This window comes from Mesoplodon mirus (genome assembly GCF_964341445.2).
Source record: "Mesoplodon mirus genome assembly, chromosome: 7".
In the NCBI taxonomy this organism is placed as follows: domain Eukaryota; kingdom Metazoa; phylum Chordata; class Mammalia; order Artiodactyla; family Ziphiidae; genus Mesoplodon; species Mesoplodon mirus.
In genome coordinates this window covers 43,930,285-43,955,188 of record NC_138983.1, presented here as the reverse complement: position 1 = coordinate 43,955,188, position 24,904 = coordinate 43,930,285, and the positions used below count along the sequence as shown (strand labels likewise).

At 35.3% G+C, this 24,904-nt stretch overlaps 1 protein-coding gene and 1 pseudogene across 3 annotated transcripts in view; one reads left to right on the top strand and one right to left on the bottom strand.

Annotated features, from left to right (window-relative positions):
- Positions 1 to 21,562, top strand: part of TMEM135 (transmembrane protein 135) — a 245,819-nt gene extending 224,257 nt beyond the window's left edge. Inside the window, exons 8-15 of one of the 2 annotated variants that reach the window (XM_082627650.1) lie at positions 91 to 237; positions 2,732 to 2,801; positions 6,026 to 6,193; positions 11,112 to 11,175; positions 12,145 to 12,221; positions 16,259 to 16,357; positions 17,172 to 17,239; positions 19,088 to 21,562. In XM_082627650.1, the coding sequence (XP_082483776.1) occupies positions 91 to 237; positions 2,732 to 2,801; positions 6,026 to 6,193; positions 11,112 to 11,175; positions 12,145 to 12,221; positions 16,259 to 16,357; positions 17,172 to 17,239; positions 19,088 to 19,220 (826 nt within the window). In that variant the 3' untranslated portion in view covers positions 19,221 to 21,562. The remainder of the gene's footprint in view (positions 1 to 90; positions 238 to 2,731; positions 2,802 to 6,025; positions 6,194 to 11,111; positions 11,176 to 12,144; positions 12,222 to 16,258; positions 16,358 to 17,171; positions 17,240 to 19,087) is intronic. The other variant, XM_082627651.1, reaches the window with a different exon arrangement.
- On the bottom strand, positions 10,047 to 10,825 carry LOC309807629 (dihydrofolate reductase-like; annotated as a pseudogene). Its single transcript has one exon. The product of its transcript is annotated as a dihydrofolate reductase-like (transcript).
- Positions 21,563 to 24,904: the final 3,342 nt, after the last annotated feature.

Genomic DNA, 24,904 nt, shown 5'->3' with positions numbered 1-24,904 from the left:
TGTATTTGTATATAAACAAAATCAGTTTATTTTCTCACTGATTTTTTTTTTTAAGGGGAAAAATGCCTCTCATTGTGCTCTTTTCTTTAGGTTCATTGTTGGGAAGGAAGAAATTCCCACACATTCTTATTCACCAGAGGCGGCATATGCAAAAGTGGAACAAAAGACTGAGAAACATGAGGAAAAACCAAGAGGAACGAATATAATTGCTCTAGTCAGGAAGCTTGTGGATTCAGTGTGAGTTCTTTATCTTGATATTTTAGCACATTTTGTCACCATTTTATATAACATTTGTACCATGCCAAGGTATTTTTGTTTTCTTTTCAGGTAATAATTTTTTTTTTTTTTTACCAGAAACTGTGCATAGAGTTTTATAAAAAGGCACATGATGGCAAGTGAATGTTGTTTATTATTTCTAGCAGGACTATAGACCATTATCTGCCTTTAAAATAGTTTTACATGAAATTGAAATACTTTCCTATTTCAAACTAAGCAGAGTTGCAGGAGGCTAGAATAGGGAACTTCAGGAAACAGATTAATATGTGCTAATCGAATGTTTCACGTGTGGAAAGGAGAAAGAAAAATTCCAAGAGAGATTTAAGCAGATATAGATATAATAAGGAGCAAACTTTAAGTGAAGGATATTTTGCAAGAGTGGAACTTTTTAGGGCTTTGGAAATAAAATAAGAAATCTTTATTTATACAAAGAAGTCTATTTCATACAAATAAGTCTTCATTTGCATTTCAAATATTTAAGATATTTAAGAAAATAAATTTAAAGGTTTAAAATTAGAATACCAGCCAATAAAAATAATCTTGTAGTGCTATTTTAGAGAGTGTAGAATGAGGAGGCAGTATAGAAAGTTAGGGGATCAACTACAGGAAGCTGACACCCTTTAAGAAATCTGAAGACCTGTGTTTAACTCATTTTGCCCCTCCTGGCTTTGGAACTTTGAACAAGTGATTTAACCACTCTGCATCCCAAAGTCCTCATCAGTTAACTTTATTAAGGAGTGTTGCTTGCATTAAATGAAATAACATAGGAGTTTGCTTCACATACACGAGCACAGAGTAGGTACTCAAAACTTTTACTGAATTTAAAGACTTTGTCTCTTCTTCTGTACACCACAGAAGAAGGTAAAAGGAAAGAAAGGGGTGGTAGACGGCAGTAATAATTGTGGTAGGGGATCCCGTTAATGGGAGTCATGTCAACAAGAATCATAGGGGAATGCAGAGAATGTGTGATGTAGGGGATCCTGTTAATGGGAATCATGTCAACAAGAATCATAGGGGAATGCAGAGAATGTGTGACGGGGGTGAATGAAGCCTTGGGTATCAGAGCTGATCGGGCCATGGCAAAACTTGTCAGAGTAGCCTCAGTGGGTCCATTGGTGTGAAAGCAGGTGCAAGATAATGTAGAAGCAGAGCAGATGACATAGGAGACTGGCAGTCCAGCACTTGGGAAGCCATCTTAATGAAAGACTAGGAAAGATTAAATGACAGTATAGTTGATAACAGAATTTAACTTCACTAGCAAAGAGAGTTTAACAGTTTCTGTGTAGTTCTGGTAGCCATGGCTGAGAGATGTCTTTGAAGAGGACACTCAGAAGTATGAAGAGTGATGGTTTACATAAGGCAGTCCTTCTCTGATTCACCCCTTTTCAGGCCCCTAGCTTTAATCACTCAACAACTTCGCATGACCAGATATGTCATATCATGCTAACGACATAAGGAATGAACTATTGCTGTCACCCTTGACTAGGGAAGGCTGCCTGTGTACTCCAGCTGCAGTGCAGCATTGAATTTCGGAGAAGGTCTTTATAATCAATTTGCAAATGGAATTAGAGAGCTAGGATATCACTCTGCAAGTTATTATCATAGACAAGAAAGAGTTAATGTGTTCCAACCATGAAGATAATTAATTAGTTGTATTCTGAAAGAGTTATAAAGACTGCTTATTTTGGAACACGAACTCTTCAAAGAGAAAGGGGGAGAGTTAAACCCACATTAGATATTCTACTTACTTTTTTACGCCTGGAGTGAGTAAATAGTCCTGGAGTAGACATACCAAATAACTAAAATAAGTGTGTCTTGAATAGTAGTCCTCCCAGCAGAAATGTTTATTAAACACTGGAATACTAAGTTGTTTACAGTTAAATCACAAACTACTTTTGAATTCCTGCATGTTCTATTTCTATATTTATTTTAAAAACTGAATTTTAAATTCTAATACTATATCATGTTTCTTTCCCAGATGTTTTCTCTCAAATATAATTAAGTATAAATTCCTGTAACCTGAGCACATTCTCATTATGATTTTTGCTCAAGTACTGACGTCATGGATGATTTATGACCATTATACGCTACAATAAACGATTTAAAGCTTCCAAAAGATTTGGCAGAGTATAGAGATAACATATACATATTTTTCATAGTTAGTCACAAATATTTACCAATATGGCTTTTCTGTTCCACATTCAAGTATTTTGACTGCAGTCACGTATCTTATACAGTGTGTCAAATGGTGAGCAGCAAAGGGAAAAAAAATCTGTTATCTTTGCTTCTGTATGTCCTAAAAAATCAAAAGATGCACACATTTAGAAACGAGTTGATAATGTTTTCTGTTTTTGGTTAGAGAGTTTTAAGCAGATCAACACACACACACACACATGCACACACACATGCACACACACACATTTTAATTATATTAGTTTTTTTGGTTTAATTTCAGATGTAAGCATGGACCAAGGCATAGATGTTGCAAACACTATGAGGATAATTGCATCTCTTATTGCATTAAAGTAAGTATATAAAATCTACTTTAATAACCACAGGGAATATGTATAGAAAAAACTTATTTATTAAAACATAATTTAAACGTAAGTGGAAAAGTTGACAATCATTGCTATCATTCTTTGCATTTGACTTGAAGAATAAGACACTTGTGAGAAATAGATAACAATTTAGCTTTTAGTATTCACTTACCAGATCCTTTGTTAAATAATTTTTACATTAGCTTACTTAATAAATGTAAAACTTACAAAGTAGAAGGTGAAGCAACAACAACAAAAAAGAGAAAAATAAAGTCAAATTAAAATTACAGTTTGTACTTTGCAATGTATCCTCATTAGAATACATCTTAGAACAAGGCCTCTGGACTGTGCTGTGTGCTAGGGGATCAGCAATCAGTCACATACACCGCACAATCTGGGACAGTGGCATTTAGTTTTGGACTTGTAAAGCTGTTACATTTTTTAAGGCATGGAGGTAACTGGAGCATGTCCACAGTTGTTCTACATTAAGAAAGTTAGTTATGCCCACTGACATAAATTCCCCACTCCCTAATATACCAGGGCCGTGTAATGTACCAGGGCCGGGCTCCCTCCCCATCCCCCATCCCCCATCCCATGCCTGCCACCGCCCCCCATCCCCCATCCCACCAACTCTGAGAAGGAAGTTAATTTTCATTGCAGTTAGTCTGTCACAGGTGGCACCATCTGCTACAAGTTCTTTAGTTTTGGATGGTGCTCTAGCAATCCTGATGCTTTAGAAAATTTATGTTCTTTTTACAACATCTGATCCCCACTTTATTGATGATGAGAAGAGCAGAGTTGTACAGCACCCCAAAAGACAGCCTCCTGACCGTCCCTCTAGAAAGGGAGGGACTGTATCACATTAGTGCCTATGAATGTGAATGCCTGTGGCCGAGTGTTGTTGGTGGCACGCACCCAAGCCAACACTTACCTTTAAAGTACTCAAAGACAGAAACAGGGGTAAAATCAGTAGAGTATTTTTTCAGTTGTATAGTAGTTTCTGACACACTCTTTCCAAATCTGATTTCCTGCCCCATTTTTAAAGTGGCAAAAAAAAAAAAAAAAAAAAAAGAATGTTGCCAGCTGCTTCAGAGTCTACCAGCTCCCAGAGAGGGTTATTATTCCCTCCAACTGGACATAATTCTAGTTCAAGGGGAAACTTCAGGAGGGGAACTAAGAAAAGCACTTTGACTAAATTAGAGGTATTTGAGAAATTTGGGGGAGAGGAGAGGTGATATTTTTTAAAAAGTATACAAGAAAGTTAGTGAGAATTACTGCGCTATGAAAAAATGTAGTCATTCTTTCAAGCGTGTACCAGTACTATAAACTTGCTAATGTATGTATACATTGTAATATTATGTCCATGAATGTAGAATTATTTGGAGATTTGTGGATGAGGAATTTATATCACAAGTATAGTAAAATATTTTGACAGTGCACCTCATTATTCTATGGACTCAGTTACACCTCATGTTAAATCATACCCCTGAGTGAATATTCAGATGAATTAACATTCCCCCCAACTCACTATACTCCATTCACACGAACTTTTTGTTGATACCTGCCAATCTCTTTTTTGGCTTTGTGCTTCTTGTCCAAGCTACCGGAAATGTTTTTCTCATGCCAGCTCCTTCTCTTTTGTGTCTACTTAAACGTCACACCCTCAGTAGCCTTCCCTTACCACTCAGTCTAATATAGGATGCCCTGTTAATTTCTTTCCCAGTGCCCTGATTACTTCCTTCTCAACACTTACTGTAATCTGTAATTACTCTATGTTTATTTGTTTACTGATTTTCTCTTCCTCTAATGAGCATGGAAGCTCCATGAAGGCAAGAGCTTTGCGTCCTCTTCACTACTCTATCCCCAGCATCTAGTGTGATGTTCGTTTGGCACATGAGAGGCATTCACTGAATCTTTCCTGAATACGTGAAAGGGTGAATGAATGGAAGGATGAATAGATCTCTTGAAAATAGTGTGAAATGATTGAACATGAGTGCGATCTTTGAACCCTTAGGTTAATATTATGATATTATCAGTGACAAGATACAGATGTGACCACTTCATGCAGTAAACAAACACTAGGCAGTTTCAGTTAAGCATATGCATGATAATTCATGCTAATTGTTTGGACAATTTAATTTTCATGTTTTAACCAGGTATTAGATAGTTTCAGGTAAATTAATGAATGTTTCTTCATAGTAACTCAATTTTTAAAAAAAAAAAAAAAGAAGACTGCTATCCAGAAGATACAAACCTGACCTTTGAAACTTAGCAGCAAACACTGCTAAGAATGTAGACATTTTTCCATTCCAGTGGGGGTGAAAGAGGAGGAGGATGGGAGATCAGTATTACAGTGTATTGGCTGAATCATTTATAAAATACTATTCTTTTTGATAACATTTTGTTTCTAGATGACTGGAATTTTTCAGTCTCTCACCATTAAGTGACATCAAACTTCATTTTCCTAAAGAGGGAAATGAAATTGACCAACATTAGTCATCCTTTCCTTCCTTTTACACTGTAGATAGTTGCAGGTAATATGGAGAAATGTTGACAGCAAATGTGATTTTGTAGCAAATTTGCTTTCTTGGGTTTTGTTTAGTTTACCTTAAAGCTGCCATTCCCTAGAGATGTTTCAGCTTGACATATTGAGCACGGAAGTAAAAACCTAGATAGAATTATTTCTTTTCCTGGAAAATTCTTTAAACTTGATCGTTTAAATAGTTGACACCAAAGGTCTAAACAGATAATACAATTATTTTCTGTCAAAAGAATCTCTGCTCAAACAAATGATTAAGAGGCATTTTCTGTTAAAATTTCCAAAAGCATTTGGTTTTGTTAACTATTTTTTTTTGGAATTGCAGTGCTTTTGTTTCTAAAACTATTTGTGGTTTAGGGATTATAAATCCCAGTTATGTCAATAAAATGTCAAGAAGTAGAAGTTTGGTACATAGATAGACTTGGCCAGTGCTTGGGAGACTTTTTAAGCCTTTGTAAATCATAGAAAGTATGTTTGCTGCAAGATTTCACGCTTATTTTTAAGGCAATTGTTTTAAAATTGTTTGAGGTTTAGGACTTAATTTTGAAAATGGCTGCAATATAAACTTGTCTTAATATTTTTAGTTCCATTTTGATTCTGCGACAATAAAATTTATATCTATCGGTCTTCAAAATTTGGTTGTAAATCAGAATTTCCTCCCAATTTTCTCTAGGGTTTTATCAGAATGTTTAGTGTGGGATACTTGATCCAGTGCTGCCTCCGGATTCCCTCTGCATTTAGGCATCTGTTTACACAGCCATCCCGGCTACTTTCTCTCTTCTACAATAAAGAAAACTTCCAGCTCGGAGCTTTTCTGGGCTCTTTTGTTAGTATATACAAGGTAAGGCTTTCAGAAGAGGAAAGAAAAGTGGGAAATAAATAACATGGCTATTGTTAAAATGAGATACAGCCTGAACTCATCTGTCATTTTTTTAATACTCCTTTCTGTAGTATTTGTAAATATCTCATCACCAAATATGCACATTATGTTGGGAATAGAGGCTGGAGATATTTCTTCTCTTAAAGCTTGAAGGTGTAGATATATTTGCATTTATACATAATATTAAAGATTTTCAAAAACTCATTTTCTTTTTTTCAACAATGTAGGCACTGAGAAAATATGAACTTCCTGATATTTCTAACATCAAAACTGATGTATCTATTTGTTTTTTCTGAATAATTTGACTACCTGATTATTAATTTAAACATTTTCAGACCCTCCTAGCTGATATCAACCTTTGATAGAAACAGTAAGGATTTTCTCTTGTAACTGATACAAGCGATGACTTATTTTCCATCTCTCACTCATTCACTCTTTCTACTATACTCTCTCAAATAAACAAAGTTAACATTCTTCCACCTCTTTCTGCATGTTCCTATAAATGTACCCACACATATATAATAAACACCCACCTAAACACATATATAGGGATCATCTGTGACACAGCACTCTGCAATTTGAAGTAATGGCCTTTTGTTTAATGGGAATCACTAATATGTAAACCATATTACTGACATATTTTATTAAACATCTAAAATTTATGTTCAAAATTTAAAGGTAAAATGTGTTAACTAAGGTTGACCTATATGCATGTGCATGCCTGTGTGCATGTGCACACACAGTTGTTAAAAGAAATGCTGGGAAAAACTGAATTCTGGAATTATTTTGGATAAGATGGTTGTGTTTCATTTTATGATAAAGTTTACCTATAAAAGGTAGTTGTGGAGAAAGTTTTGAAATGGAAAGGAAAGAGTGGCAAACTATAAACTATAGTTAATTAATCACTTGTTATGAAATATTACTAACATTGAAAACATTTTCAAATGGTTTGACTAGGAAGCATTACTTATACCTTTGAATATATACAAGAGTTAATAGGGCAGAATATTGGTGATAATATGTTTATATTCACATTCTTTTTCATTTCTTGTGTCATAGAGTTTGTATTTACTCTTAAGATAAACTCTTAAATATTTAAATGTGGATTATCTCCAACATTTTTAGCCCAGGTTGGTTATTCTCCACCATCCAGCATATCTAAGAGCATAGGCTTTTTTGTTTGTTTACATTTTTGCTACTTATTTGCTTAGGTAATATAAACTAATGGTAATTAAACTAAGAAAAATGCAACTGGGTCAGAAAATCTATTATAAAAAATATTCATACAGCATGTTCCAAAGCCATATGTGATTTCTGAAAAATTTATCAATTTTTTGCATCTTCTTAAGAATGTAATTAAGAGAAGGTCAGGCAAACAAACCTTATTTCTTCCGTGTCTTCTTAGTGAACTGACCCTTTTTCCGTTTTGTAATGTTCCTCTTTATCCTGGTAATATTCCTTGTTCTGAAGTCTGCTATGTCTACTATTAATATAGCTACTCCAGTTTTCTTTTGATTATATTTGATGGCATATTTTCCTTCTTTAATCTTTCCGTGACCTCAGTTTAAAGGTTGGTTTCTTTTAGACCACATATAGTTGGTTCTTAGTTTTGTATCCAGTTTGGTAATCACTGTCTTTTAATTGGTATATTTAGACTCTTTACATTTAATATAGTTATTGATATGGTTGAGTTTATATCTGTTTGTATCTACTTTCTTATTAGTTTTATATTTGTTCCATTTTTTTCTTTGTTCCTCTTTTTTTTTTGTCTCCTGGATTTTGGGGGTATTTTTTATGTATTTTAAATTTATATTAATTTTTTTGTATTTTTTATATTCTGTCATCACTATTGACTTATTATTTATATTTCTTTTTAAAATTTAGTGATTGTCTTAACATTTATAATAAACATTTTTAATTTATTGGTCAATATTTTCAAATAATATTATACCACTTCAGTATAGTGTAAGAATCTTACCACATCATACTTGTAATTCCTCCTTCCCATCCTTTGTGCAATTCATTTATCTTTTCATATGTTACAAACCCCACAATATGCCGTTGCTATTTTTGTTTTGGACCAGGAGTCAGAAAACTTTTTCTGTAAAGGGCCAAAGAGTAGATATTTTAAGCTTTGTGGAACATATGGTCTCACTCATAACTATTCAGCTCTGATGTTATAGTGTGAAAGCAGCCATAGACAATATATAAATGAATGAGCATGGCTGTATTCCAATAAAAATTTAGCACACTGTATTAGAATTTCATATAATTTTCATGTCACAAAATATTATTGTTTTTTATTTTTATCCATTGAGAGGTGTAAAAATATTCTAGCTTATGAGTCGTGTAAAAACAGGTGGCAGGCTAGATTTGCCTAGTGGGCCATAGTTTTCTGACCACTGCTTTAGACAGTTGATTCATTTTTATAACAATTAAAGGTAAGAAAAACATGTCTTCTAAATTTACCTTCATTTTACCATTTCCAGAGCTCTTCATCTCTTTTTTTATACCTAAATTTTTATCTGGTATCTTGTTCCTTCTGCCTGTAGAACGACCTTTAACATTTCTGGTAATGCAGGTCTGCAGGTAGTGCATTTTCTCAGCTTCTATCTTTCTGAGAGAGTCTTTCCCCCCCCCCCATTAACATTTATTAAACATTTTGAGTATTATACACAATTTGCTTCTTTTGCTTACCAATTTTTGGCGTTTTTCTGTCAGTACTTTGTCCTTTTTAACTGCTGCAGATGTTACATTTTATAGACATATTGGTTGGTTATTTCTTATTTATCAACATTTGGGCTCTTTCCAAGTTTGAAAAAAAATGTTGCAACAAATACTCTTGGGTCCATTTCTTTGTTCAGGATTAATTTCTAGAAGTGGAAATTCTGGGTCCAAACCCAGAATATTTTGAATATTAATTGATATTGCTAACTTACACTCTAAAAAGGTCCCAATTTATAAGGCAGAAAATGCTCTTTTTTTTTTTGGATACTTAATCTAAATCTTTACTAACATGATGGGTAAAACATGTTTTAATTTTCACTTTTTAACTCTGTGAAGTTTAGTTTCTAACTTACTAATTTTGGTTTCTAGCAATATTCATTCTCAATTTATTACCTCCTTGAATTTTTAATTTTAACCATTATGCTTGATATTAGATTATTCTTTTTTGTAAAGAGCAGCCAATTCTTGTTTTATCATTGTAACATCCGATGGAATCTCACTGAAGATCAGAAACAAAGTCTTTTAAGGTCTCAGACCTTCTTCTTTAACCACCGAAAAGGTAGTGTCATACCTGCCTCTTTACTATCTGTGTGGAATATCCTGGCGTTCTCAACTTATAGACTCTCGGTCTGAGTGAACAGAATATTTTTCACAAGTGTGATATAGAGTAATTCACAGTCCCTCTTTTGATCTAATTTTAATAACTGAGTGCTAGCTCTTCTATTTATAATCCATTTCTGACCTTTGGACCCATCTGCCTAGCTCCTAGCTCTATAGGCTCTGGTTTCAACTTATGCTACCAGGGGACTCTCCCACTTTGGGCTGTCTTGGTAGATATTCTACCCTAGGTAGGTGCTGGTAACCTATTCTTGACCCTTGATGGGCATTCAGGCAGTTACAGCAAGAAATGTTTCACAAATGGTATCTGATACAGCCTAGTTAAGATTAATGGGGAATAAAGGTACTTTGCTTAGAAATAATTATCCATAGATCTAAAGTCAACAAAAGTCTTTACAACAAAAAAATACATAATTTTTTTTGAGGGTGGGAGGAGGAGGCTTGAAATAGATCAGAAGACACTTTCATATTAACTGTTCTTTTCATATTCTTCAAATCTGTACTTAATGCCTTTCTCCTCCTGGACATCAGAAGGAACACCTGGATATTCTGGGAGAAGTTTATATTTTTCCAAATCAGTTTCTGGAAAAAATGTGTCACTTTCAAATTCCTGCATGATCCTTGTCACAGATAGTCGAAGATGGCCTGGCCTGTTCATGGCTTCCTTGTAAACGGAACTGTGTCCCACTGTCCAAACCATGTCCACTTTATTAATTCCAGTTGCTCAATAAGTTTTAAGGCATCATCCAGACTTTTGGCAAGAAAATGAGCTCCCTGTGGAGGTACCTTGAGTTCTCTACTGAGAACTATATTAATTCTGTCCTTTAAAGGTCGATTCTTCTCTGGAATGGAGAACCAGGTCTTCCTACCCTTAATTACCAAATTCTGTTTACCTTCTACTGAAGAAGTTGTGGTCATTCTTTGGAAATACCTGTATTCATTCCTTAGTGGGGGCCAGGGCAGGTCCCCGTTCTTGACGATGGCTCGTCCCCGATCTTGCCAATGTTCTGTGTTCTGGGACACAGCAACGATGCAGTTTAGCGGATGAACCATGACAGCAGCAGAAAACACTTCCGAGCTAGCACGTCACACCGACATGGGGATTACCCACCAGCTTGTTGCGAAATTTCTGAGAGAGTCTTTATTTCACCTTCATATTGAAAAATGTTTTCTCTAAGTATAGGATTCTGACTTGACAGAGTTGTAGCTTATCCAGCTTTTTCTCCTTGTTAGAATGGGAGTGATACTTTTCCCAGCATTCTACATCTAAGCAAAAGTAGAATTTTTGAATTCATTTTGAAAAATCATTACAATGAAAATTTTATGTATAATTTCTTAATAGGGTCTATCCAAACAGTAACGTTATAACAGGTTACTGTTCATAATTTTCCCAATCATATATTCAGTTTGATTTTAATAAGATCACCAATTTGCCTCCAAGGTCAGCTAATGACTCACCCATTACAGATGTTACATGCATTTTTTTTCCTAGAACTGAAACAACTGAAGTCATTGTATTTTCTTCTTGATACAGGGTACTAGTTGCTTCCTGCGCTGGGTCAGAAATCTGGATGATGAACTGCATGCCATTATAGCTGGTAAAGCAATGATAAAATACATATATTACTATTGCATCAATCAGTAGTAGGAATGAAACAGACATGGTTTTCAAATTCATCTGATTTCTTTGTATCTTCCTTTTTCTCCCATTAAGGCACTAGTACAAATATTTTGTATTTGTGAAGTTTAACATATCAAGGCTCTCTTGCCATCTGATGTTTTGGGTTGGCAATATAATGACTTGGGTATCTGTCCTGCTACAGGCCAGAAATTCTAGGGAATGTGTCACAAAAGAACATAAAGACTTAAAATATTATATAAGTGACTAGTGGAAGTGTAGTTAGATTTCTTAAAATATTCTGATTTTACCACTGGCAAGTGATGTATTTTTAATAATAATTTTTTTAGGAACTCAAGTAATTTTATAAAAATAAAAACTAAACATTTTCTGTGAGTTCAGTATATGTATTACTTAAGTTAAATAGACAATTTTTCAGATATTTATTAGTAATATCCCTAATATTAGTATTCCAGGCCTCCTACCACCTTGGTTTTCCATTTATAGAATGAAAGTAATGGAGGGAAGTGTGATGACAGCACTAAACGTAATTTGAGCTGTTAGGAGAATAGATGAATGACTATTTCCACTTAAAATCAGAAATGATACCAGTAACCTTTATAAAATTATTTTAAAAAATCATTGTACTTGGTAAGACCACTGCTGTTTTGAAAAGTTAAATTTAGAATGTAGTTTCTTGTGATATGTATATAAGAACTGTGGTTTCTAACTCTAAAGGTCAATTTTTAAGTTTAAAATATGTGATAATAAATAAGAATTCACCCCATTTTAATGTCATCACTTATATTACTGCCCTTGATTTTGTTGTAACAAAAGTCAGTACTACAAATCAGTTCTTTCCTATTTAACTGAATCAACATTTCTGAGTGACTTAATAACAGAGAAATACTTTGAGTTCTGATCAGTTTTGCCTTATTTGTTGTTTCAGGATTTTTGGCGGGAATATCAATGATGTTTTATAAAAGCACAACAATTTCCATGTATTTAGCTTCCAAATTGGTAGAGGTAAGCAAACATGTTTAAACACATACAACCAAAGGATACAGAGCTTTTTAGCTGCTTTAGTAGTAAAAGTTTCAAAAGCAAATTCTAATCCTATAAAAGTACTTACAAAGTCAATTCTCCTATTTCTTCTTTTTTCTTTGTGTTATTTTCAAATATACACAAGCATAGGAGGAATAATGTGATAACCCTCATGTACCCATCATACAGCTTCAAGAGTTAACAGCATTTGGCCAATCTCCTTTCACCTATACTGCTCCAAACCCCCAAGTACCAAATTATTTTAAAACAAATCCCAGAGATCAAATCACTTCATCCATAAACAACTGAGGAGAAAGAGTCCTTAAAAAATAAAACTAAAGAATAAGGACTCCTTAAAAACAAGCAAATCACCAATGCCATCAGGGTATAATCAAAATACATGTCATAAATTTTAAAAACCTGGTAATTCTTTAATATTATCGTTATCCAATTAGAGCTTGCATTTTCAATATTACCTCACAAATGTCTTTTGCAATCCCTTTGTTTTAGTTGAGATCCAAAGTCTCTTTTTAGTTTATAATAGTTATCCCTCACCCTTTCTTCTTTTCTTCCCCCTTTCTTTTTTTCCTTGCCATTTATTTGTTGACAATCTACGTTATTAGTTCTTTGGAATTTCCCACATTCTGGATTTTGCTGATTGCATCCTCACTGGTGGTGTTATAACATGTTCCTTTAACTCATGTATTGTCTGTAAACTGTAAATTAGATCTAGAGCTTTAAGCAAGTTCAGGTTCAGTTTCTTTTAGGGGGATGGTAGTGGCAGAAAAACTTCACATTTACTGTGTGTGTGAATTCCTATTACATCGCATTAGGAAACACAAAAATGTCGGGTTGTCTCTCTTTTTGTGATGCTAAGATGGATCAGTGGCCTCAGTGTTGATAGAGCCAACATAAGGTTCCCCATCTTTTACCCTATTGTTTTAGCAGCCATTAATGACCAGGGGTTATTATTTCACTGAGGGTTGCAAAATCATCATAATCTAATATTATTGTTTCTTCTGCATTTATTAGTGGGAATTCTTCAAAAAGAACTTTCCCTTTCAGCTGTTTGGTTACTGTGAGATCATCTGTTCACAAAGTCATAATAAAGTACTTGATTACTTCCCTTTATTTGCTAATGTTTGGAATGAGTTAGTCCCTAGCGTCCTGCAAAGTTGACCTGTAAGTCTTTGTTGTCAGGTGTCTTTATGAAGACATGGAGTCTAACGTATTTGATTCGTTTCAACCTATTGCAGTCATTATGCTCAAATTGCCCCATCTTTGGCCATGAGAGCCTCTTCAAGTTGACTCCTGTTTCTTTTTTGATGTAATGCCGGTATCTTTGATAGTTTTCTTGCTTTGTGATAAAACAAGATATTCTAGGCTCACCTGGGTGGTTTCCTGCTCCAGACATAGAATCAGCCTTCTCCAATGGCATCTAGTTTCTTTTGGTGAGCAATGGTATTTAGAAAACTTTAGTTTGGGTGCTAACGGTTTTTTGCTCCTAGGCTAGTCATTGTTTCTTGGTCTTTCCAGTGAACAGAGTTAGAGCATCCTATTTTTTTCCCCTTTCTTTTCAGAGAAAGAGAAAATAATTAGGAGCACATTGATGTTTTCAATTCAAAGTTCAGGTTCTAGATTTTATTTAACTTGTTTGATTTTTAAAAAGTTTTATCTCACTGAAAAATCTGTGTCCCTAATGACATTAAGAAAATTACATATTTGTTTTATCCAAATGAGAGAGAGAGAGAGAAAGAGGCAAGGGAGGAGGCATTTATTTTTTCTCAGTGCCTTTGGAAGCCATTGGGGAGCTTTAAGCGTGGAAATGACGTGATTTAATTCACATTTTAAGAAGAATATTCTGGCTATTATATAGAGAATGGATTAGAGGCAAGACTGGAATCTGGGAGAAAACCGTTAGTCTCAGGCAGAAAATGGTGGCTTGTGTCAGGATGGTAGCAGTAGAGATGGAGAAAAGTACACAGATTTGGTGTATGTTTAGGAGATAGAGTTGGCAGGACTTGCTAATAGGAAAAGGGGAGTGAGAGAATATAATTTTTTTCCCTAGCTGGCAAAAAATATATTCTTTGACATAGGGGCCATCCAACATTGAGATCTAGTTTGTAAAATGTTTCTCTAAATGGCTAGAGGTTTTAAAGCCAAGCTGTGGTATCACTCTGTTTCTTATATCAACAGATCGTATCTGATAAGTGTGCTGATGAGAACTTTTTTTTAAATGCAGGAAGTTAGAAGTATAAGCCTACTATGTCCTTTGTGGAATTAATGACTATGGTACAATAGGCAATCATTTTCCTATGATTGAAGTTAATTTTATATTAAAATGCTGTATTACTATATAATGCATATTAAGTGAACATCACCTGTATAGGCAACTTTTTCTTGGAAAAAATTATTTCCAAGACATATTTATTGAGTATCGATTATGTTCCCATTACTGCGATGGTGCTGGTAAGCATATAGAAGTATGGGATACAGTCCCAACTCTTCATTAATTTAGACTCTAGGTCAACAGATAAGTTTTACTGTAGGAAATAATTAGGAACACAATGATCCTATATATCAAGAGATACCTGTTTCACATAACGTTTCTATGATGCCATTCTACCACATCTGAATTTCATTTTTGTTAACAGGAATACACTACAGTATATCTGTACCTTGTAATATATTATCATATTACTTTCAAAATAATGGCCCATGTTTATCTTGTTACTGAAGTAGATTATAAATCTCTTTGTACATATCTTACAGATTGAAGTTAATTTTATATTCAAATGCTATATTAATACATAATATTAATTAAAAATCAGCTGTATAAACAACTTTTTTCTTGGAAAAAAATTATTTTATGTTCTTTATTTCATGGTCCCCTCATGTCTTCTTAAAGCTCCCTCCAACCTATTGAAACACCATTCTGTCTTGGTCATATTTCCACTTTTCTTACTTGTTTCACTTTAGCATTCCTGCGTTCCAGAAAACCCATTTCCATGAATTATCCTTTGTTCCATCCATATAAATTTGCTGGAAACTCCCCATACATGTCATGTATTTTCACCCTGTTTGTTACCCCTGCTTTTCCTCTCTTATCTAGTTGTTGATGTTAGGCCTCTTAGAAAGCAGCAGTATTAAAAGTGGGGTCAGCAGACTAGTGCTGGTCTATGAACTGTTCATTACCATACCAGTTCATGACAAGGAAAGGATAGAAATTGAGAGGAAGCATTTGGAAACCTTATAGCAACTCGATGGAGTAATTTGTTTTTTGAATGTAATAGTGAAAATTTGGTTCAATTCTAGTAATTCATTTTTATTGTATTATAAATCATCAGGCCATGATTGTTAGAAATTTTTTTTTTTTAAAAAGTGGTTCTTCACTGCAGATGGTTTGAGATGCCCACTACTCAGTGTAGTCATTTCTGAAATTCTCCTTGGTCCTTTGTCCTAGACAGAGTAGTTGCTCCCTCCTCTGGGGAGCCTATATATATATATATACACACACACACACACATATATATATATATTTGAGATAAACATAGATATACGTACATACACATGTGATGATCTACACATCTAATCAATATAGATATCTTGTAACCTTATTAGAGTGTGTTAGTTATTTCTTATGCGCTAATCAGGTTTACACCAGTACATGTTTAATGAATGAATGAATAGATCTAACAGAGAAGGGAAGACTTGGGCATTGTACAAACAGCAGTGAAGAATAAATACCATGAAAGAGGTAGAAATAAAGTGCTGTTGAATTTCACAGAAAAGTATTATTACTGGCATCTGGGGTTTGGGGTGAGTGAATGAGGGAAAGGGAAGGGCTGACACTTAACATGTCAGGGAAGTAGCTATGATTTGAGCTCTGAAAGGATTGTTAGGATTTTGAAAGGTAGAAAAAAATAGTTGTAGATAGGGAACGTATCACTCCACCTTATTGGTAATGCTATTTAAAGTTGTTTTCTTTATAAATCTTGCGCTATGTGCTTGTTTTGCAGACAATGTATTTCAAAGGTATTGAAGCAGGAAAGGTTCCCTATTTTCCCCATGCAGACACTATCATCTATTCCATCTCTACGGCAATTTGCTTCCAGGCAGTAAGTATAACTTTTTCAAATGAGAAGTAGAATTATTTCTGTTTCTAGTGTATATTAAACCAATGGGGGGAAAATAAAGGCCTGGGAACATTTCCAGTTTTTACATTTTATGCTTTTTTTGTTTTATTAGCAAGATAGCTTGCAAGTTTCAAATCATTAAACATGTTAACTTAGTGGGCTAGGTCATGTTTTATGAACACAACAATTTTTAGGTTTAAATAGAGTGCAATTTTTGTAGGAGAATTATCACTCTAGTACCTTGGCTAGAATGCCCTAACTTAATTTTACTTCAAAAAAAAAGATACCATGGGCATAAATATGAATAATTGCTTTTCCCCAGTATTACTCAGGCAGTGAGGATAGGGGTAGAATCTAGTTTAATAGAAGCATCGTTCAATCTCTTTAAGTTCTGCAATCACTGTTATTGATGTTAATGGTCTTAGGGCTTTTGCAAAGTTTTGGGGACAGCTTTTATTTGCAGTTTGTCACAGTAATGCTGCTAAGTTGGTAAACTTACTGTAACTAGCGAAGTGCCAGCTATCTAATGGGTATCTAGTAAACGCTTCGCAATAATAATGACTATTAACTCAATTATTATTCCGTGAGCAATATTCCTATTTGAAGGCATATTTACAAAGATTCTTGAGTTATCGACTTAAACATTAATACATGTTTTTCTTACTACTGTCATCACTGTCGTTTTTTAAATACAGTGAACAATAAAAATAGAGATAAATATGTTCTGTTGCCTAAGACTGCTGATAATATTTGCTGTTTACTAAAAGAAGTCTCAAATTGAATATTCTAATCTTAGGCTGTCATGGAAGTTCAGACCTTGAGACCATCTTACTGGAAGTTCCTTTTAAGGCTCACCAAGGGCAAGTAAGTGACTGAGATGTTTTAACTGGTCATAGAAAAAAAAGCAATTTCCATAAAAAAAGATTTTGAATCTTTTGTTTACTTGAGGGAATATTCTTTCAGTGGTAAAGTAGGTATCTAGCTATAGATCAAATATGACCTAAAATTTAATAAGAATAACATGGGGCATTCTTTTAGTGAACATTATTTTGACTATTTTTTTCCCTATATTATTTTAGATATTTTAAGTGTTCTAGATTAATATGTTGACTTACAAACTGCTGATAAGTTACTATATAACATTCTTAAGTCTCACTTTTAAAATCTTTGATCTCTTCTTTTTGATTAAAAACATTACACAGATTCATTAGAAATCATGCCTGAACAATTGACTGATATCCACTTTGGAAAAATAATCATATTCTTTTGCCTGATATTGTAAGCACATTTTTCTTTGCCTTTACTGTCATATTCTTTATTATTGTTGTTGTTGTTAGCATTTCCTGATTATAATCTAATTCTTTGGGAGGCAGGTTGACCTGATAGAAAGACCATGAGCTTGGGAATTGAACAGGCCTAGGTTTGACTGCAGTTCTGATACCCTTAGCTGTGTCACCGGTTGGGAAAATTCTTTACCATCATGAGCCTCAAGTTTCTTTCTCTCTTCAATGAAACAATAATACATACTTTGTGGGAAAATCTTGATGTTTGTGGCAGCCTTTAGCACCTAGTAGGCATTCAGTAAATAGCAGCTGCCATTAATATTAGTAATAGCGAACAGTTGTATAGTGCTTACTTACTATGTCCCAGAAATGGTTTTAAGATACACACGTACACACATACAACATACATATACATACATATGTGTTTAATCCTTAAAGTAGCTCTGTGAGACAGGTACTATTAATATCTTGCTTTTACAATGTGAGGAAACTGAGATGCACACAGAGGTTAAACACCTGCCAGAATCACAGAGCTAGGAAAGGACAGAGCTAGGATATGAGCCAGGCAGTCTGACTGCAGAATTCTTCCTCTTAGCCATGACACTGTGTATCCTCTGTATTATTATTATTTAATCATTTATTTCTTTGTCATTTAGGTTTTTTTGCACAGCAATGAGTTTAACCAGTTGATTATTTCGGAAGGGAACATACTTTGGGAAGGATCTAAAAATCACATTTATTGGCTCTTGGAATAATGATACTGGCCAATGACTCAAAACTAATTTCACCTTGGTATCTTCCCCAGAAAAGAAAGGCTTGTGATCAGGCACAGAGACACAGAAGGTCCATCCTGCACATTAGCTAAAATATATGTCTTTTAAAAATTTTATATCTCTTAGGTTGGGGGATGGATAAAATGAGGGTGTGTTTTTACTATGTTGTGTCTGTTAGAAATTTGAAAACCTATATGCTGTTTGCCCTTCAGTCACATTTGGATGTATTTTCTGTTGACTGTGAGACATTAAAATTTCAATTATGAGAGGAATTACGTTTAATACGTTTGCTTGTCAGTAAATGTTAGTGCATTCATTATACATTTAGCTTCTTGTGATTTTATTCATCAGAAAAAATCACAATGAACCTATATTTCTATTTGACACAATCTAGTGGAAAGGATTCTAGAAGAGTTTGAAATAATGATGGTAATCTCTGGGGTTTCAGTTTGGGGGATTATCATCTTTTTAAAGAAAATATGAGACAGTGAATCTTGAGGAAGAGTATCAAAGTGACTTTTGAATCTGCCATTGAGTCTTTTGCCATGTCAGCCTTTTCGGTCTTCCCATCCCATGAAAGATAAGTCAAATGGAGTGAATCATCTTCTTTTATAAACTTCATTAAGTACTTGTTCCCTGTGTCCTCTGTTTTACAGATTTGCCGTCATGAACCGAAAAGTCCTTGATGTTTTTGGTACTGGTGCATCTAAACACTTTCAGGACTTCATCCCTAAGTTGGATCCAAGATACACAATTGTAACACCAGAGTTGCCCATCGAGTTTTCTTGAAGATGACTGTAACTTATTTAATGTGACTTAATGTTTCATTATTTTGTCCTAGAGAGTTAATTATGTTGAACACAAAGAAGGGGGCCCGAGCTTGAACGTCAGTGTTATTTCAATGACAGACGCTCTTTTTTTTGTTTTTCTTACCAATCAGAAATACAGAAGCTTTTCAGGAAAGTGTTGCTTAATAATTAAGCTCCCTCTATAGCCAGAATCTCATTCTGGATCACTGTAATGGTTGACATTATGATATATTATTATCGATTAAATTATATCCACAGCAATATTAAATAATCTATGTAGAAATGTAGTGACAGATAAGAGTATACTTAAAATTACTTTAAAAGATGTTTTACTTCATTCCAATATAATTCTTGGTTAAAACTAAGAATATTTCTACATTTTAGGATACAAAGGATCACGGGTACATGGATTTGGTCTGTAATTTTTTTTTTTTAACTTCTGAATTGGTAACTATAGTAGTGAAATGTTATGGGTATGGAGTAGCTCTTCACAGACAGTGCTGCTTTATTTAGTATAGAGCAAATTAATTGGAGAAAGTGGCCATTCTTACTTCAGGGATGCAAAGACGGGTATCATACTGTTTGGATAAATGCCGTGGTATCCGTGCTCTTTTTCTACTGATACCTTCATCTCTCTCCATGATCAGCTGGGTTCTTTGGCAGCCCAGTGAACCTATATATTAGTGGCAGGTTAGGAGCAAATGGAAATTGACATATCTGATAAAGTTGAAACATATGTTTTAATCTTTTACAGAAGCATTACACTTGAATATTCAAAAACAAATGAAGTTACTTTTAAACCTCCTGTAGGTTTATTATGTTTCTTTTCATTTATAAGTGCTGAATTCTTCATAATCTTTTACAGAAGCATTACACTTGAATATTCAAAAACAAATGACGTTACTTTTAAACCTCCTGTAGGTTTATTATGTTTCTTTTCATTTATAAGTGCTGAATTCTTCATAGCTAAGTTTGTATGCTGTTGTCGATTTAGAAGGGATCAAATTCTATGGAACAAAAGTAGTTTGGGCAAGTTTGGCAGTTTATTCCCTCAGCTGTTTCACCTATATGGATGTTTGACAACTAAAAACATTCTAAAAATCCAGTGGTGGTTTAAAAGTCCACTTCATAATTGGATGCAGGTTCTCTAGCCTCTTTTCAAAAAATCATTGTCGTCACTTTTACTCATGTTAGAGCAAAGAAGTGACAAAATGTAGTCACTGCTGATTATGAATTAGTTCAGGACAGCTTTGATTGAAATATGATCACTCTTTAGAGTTTTTCAGGGACAAGTTATTCTTTTCTAAGTTAATGCAAGGCTTAAGTGGTTGTGATATGTTACATTACAATTAACGTAACATATAGGGATAATGGTATATTTTTTTAATATAATTTTGTTGCTGAAAAGTTTTAGGCTGCTGTAAATTAATTATGCAGTAGAACTTGTGTAGCAATAAGACTTATAACCCAGACTTTTTAAATGCTTAATCCTCCATATTCAATTTCATCAAGCCTTGTATACTTCTGTTTACATGTAATTCTAACCTTGGTTGTTATGGCAGATTGAAACCAAACAAAAAAAGACAGAGTATCAGCGAGAGCCAGTTTAATTAGACCAAAATTTTGCAGTGTGATTAGCTTTTTAGGATTGACTTGTCTATTAGGCAATACTGTTAAAGGATCCTTTTGGCTTCAGACTTCCAAATCGATTAATAAATTCAGTTTTAAGTTTTTATTCACTGGAATCAAAATGATTATTAGTACTGTGTTTACTTTTAAAAATGAAGTATTATAGCAGTGAAGAAAGCACTGCTACTTGCATCTCATTTTCTCTATTCAGAAATCATGTTTATAACATTTTTCCTGTCAGTTAAACAGAAAACTTTTTAATCCGTAAGTTATTGTTTTCATTCAGATTAAAAGACTATGAAATTGGAAGACAAATTCTACTGAGGTATGATGAGATTGTTTAGTGAAATTTTACTGGTCAAAAGGTGCATTCCTATGATTTATTTTTTTTTTAACACAAGCTATAGTCATCTTTTATCTTATAGAAAGTATGAAATGAAATAACCATCATGAAGCAGAGTCATACAATGAATGTATAGCTGGAATGAACAGTTAACTAGTTTGCAGTGGTGAATAGAAAAGGACAATTTGATTTCATTGGGACAGACTGCAAAGTATTGAGCAAACACAAGGAAACTGTGTTTGTATTCCTGAATTCAATCAAAATGAATGTGTTTCTACCTCTAACTAACCAGGTATGGATTGGCAACTTGGCATCATAAATAAAGTCAAATAGATGTGTCCATTCCAAAACATGTTTTTTAGTCTATTTATACTCGGAAGAAATCCTATCTATGGTAAGTTTCCTTCCACTAGACCTGATTATATTAAACACTTATTATGCCCTCTTAGTATTTCCTACATCTTTATATAGACTGAAAAACAGTGCATTGAGGTGCTTAATAGGATTACGGTTGTTTCCTGTATTAATTAACTATTTCCTGTATTAGTAAAATCCTACAGTTAGTACCAACCAAGTGAAGAAACAAGTTGCATGATAACAAATTGTCTCAATTCTGTTAGAGTCTTACCCATTTTTCATCAGATAGTTTAGTCCATTTTATTACCCGTTTCTGAAATAAAACCTTTTGATTCGGTTGTCTTTTTTTTTTTAAAATAAATTCTATGATCTCTTCTGTAACTTTTCTTGACCTGTAAACATTGTCGTCTCTCAGTTGATGCCTAGTATATTTTTTGCCTTCATTTCTTCTTTAGTCAGTGGTTATTTAATTTAGAATTTTATCTTTTTTACTCGTTGCTCTTAGATTTTAGAATTTACTTTCTTCTCGAACAAAAGTGTCTTTCAGGACAAAACCCAAGTCGGTCAGTTGTCACACAGTGTGTTCTTGTTGAGCTTGTGTATTCATCTTCTTGTAGATTTTGTCTAGGCTAACAATTGATTTAGTTGTTAATGCTGACAAAATTGTTTCTGCTTGTGTGTTATCACATTCCTGAGTTTCTGAGTCCTCTGATAATGTCTAGTTAAGGAGAATCAGTTTTCTTTACCTTCAAGGAGCTTCGTCCACTTGCTATGGCACATCCTCCTCGCAGTGGGGGTCAAGTGGCCTCTCTGCAGGGCTAGAGGGGCGTGCCCACTGGGAGCAGTGGCCTGGTGTTTTTGCTGCCTTTGAATCAGAAGTCACCAAGCCCTTAGAGCCCTTGAATTCTCCCTGTGATTTATTTTTATTACTATAAGTAGAAAGTAATTTGTCAGATCAACAGAATCTTCTTGCACAGATGCTTTTTTGCTCCACAAAGAGAAAAGTATTCATGTCTGAACAGTGATTTTGCTGACATATCTGACAAACTTTATCTCCCCTAACACCTTGACCTGTGGCTGCTTATCTCTTCAGTATTCATTTTCAGATAGATGATTTAGGTAGCTGAAAATGAGTGACCAAGAAGAAGACCTAAGAAAAACAATAAGAAATAACTGTCTTCTGTGGGGCTGGGCTAAGGCCAGCTTAATTGTGGATGCTCAGGAGACTGTTCTTACAGTCGCCGTAACCCTGTGCCTCCTCCTCATAGCCCTTTCCTGCTGGTGCTTTAGCTGGCTCTGCAATTCCTTCTTGTGGAGTTGGCAAGGAAAGGAGTGTAGGCACTGAGGTGACCGTGAGGTCAGCGCTGTGCCCCAGGGCCCGGGGGCTGTGTGGACTTCCCTCTAGCCAGGATATGGGGACTTCAAGGTTAAGGCTGTGTTTTCTGTTTCAAGCTGTAGCCTCAGGTGACTTTGTAAAACCTTCATAGTTAGGCAAAGGGTAACTACAAAGAAATGAGACTGACATTGATGTGTGATTTCTGGGTCAGGAGCTTGACCGTGATGTAGCACGTGTCCTAGGACTGCAGCAGGACAGTGCATAGCCTGAAGCTTACAGCTGTGGTGAATAAGAATATGTGCTGTTTTATATTGAGAGAAAAGTGAGTGACTTTTAATTGGAGGAAAGAATTAATATCTGGTAACTGATTTCTTGCTCTTTGATGTGGCTTCTCCTCTCTCTCCCTTTTCATGCTTCAGTCCCAGCTGTCACCTTTCTCCTCTTTCCCAGCCTTGGAATCTTCATGTCTGGCCTCATGTTACCTCTCCGCACTCCTCGTCCCCGTGCCTCTTGCCTTTCTTCTGCTGGTTGGTGTTATGTTCCAACTATGCTGCTTGAATGTGGGTGCTCCATCGCTCCCTCTGGTGACAGCTGGTCAGGTGGGGCCTCTAGAAGGATCGTGAAAATGGAGTAGACCTTTCTGAGGATGGTGAATTGTGATATGGCTCTGCATTTGTTAGGCAGGAAGGAATGGAGGATAACTGCAGAGATGTGGAAAGAGATGGACCTCTGTAATGTGGGACCTTTAAATCCAGGACAGTCAGTTTCTTCTCAGCAACCGCATAACATCACCTGACTTTTGCTGTGGCTACACAGAAGGGGCAAAAACTCATTTCCTATTGCTTTCTCTATTTTCTTTCCACCTTTACCTCATCCAAATGTGTCCTAAGTGAAATAATACATTGGGCTTTAACCTTCACCTCTGCAGACCTGAAAATCCCAGTAATCACACACACACACACACACACACGCACGCACGCACGCACGCACGTGTGCACCATCTGGTCCACAGCAGAGGTCTCAGGCGAGGCGTAATATGTACTTCTTCTCTAGACCACAAGCCACTGCAGCTTGCCTGTTCGGTCTTGTGTTCAGTTTGAGGTACTCCCACCGCCCCCGCCCATCCTCTGCCTCCACCCCTGCCAAAGCATTCTGACCCTGTCAGAAAACCCCAGACTGCAGGTAATAGGATGTTCTCTGGTCTTAGCACACGGCATAGCAGTCTCAGCATCCCTCCGGACTTCTACAGGTGGACCTGTGGACCTATATTGACTGCAGTTCCCCAGGAATGTTACTTTCCTCTGTCCTTTAACTTGGACCAGGCAATTTCTGAGGGCTGTTTCCTCAGTATCTACTAAACTATTTTAGTTATCAAGTAACCCCTTACATAAATTTTCTTTTTTGGGTGATTTTGGTCCCACAAGAGGACCCTGTGGCTGTGGAGAGGGATTGGTACCCAAGGTCTAAAAAGGTTTAAAGCATGAAGTAATCCTGTTGTTGGTCATTATAGGATGGGGTGCCACAAGGGGTGTGTGAGAAGAGTGTAAGCACACATTTCACGTCTTACCCCTTCCCTCCTATTTGTTTCTTTACCACCAGGAAGGCCTGGGCTTTCCTACCGCATCTTTGCCACTTATTTCTTCAGTTTGAGTTCTCCAGGGAAAAAAATGAAGTCCTTATTTTCCTGTTTGTTTTAGGGAAAGTTGAAGGTGAGACTGGTAAGAGCCTAAAGGAATGTTGTGGAGTCTCTAAGGAAACGAGGTAGCTTCTCCTTCTCTCCTCTCCCCTCAGAAGGGAGCCAGAGGGATTCATTCAAAGTGGGAGTGTTTAGAGTCGTGTCCCAGTGACCAGTGTACCCTACAAGACTTGGCGTGGTGAAGAGGCAGTGTGTGAAGGGGGAGGAAAGAGTTTTTTCTCAGAATTATTAAAGTAGGTGCCAGGTCTGCAGCGTTATTATGAATACAAACCTGACTGGAGGCCAGTGGTCCAACTAGCTGTT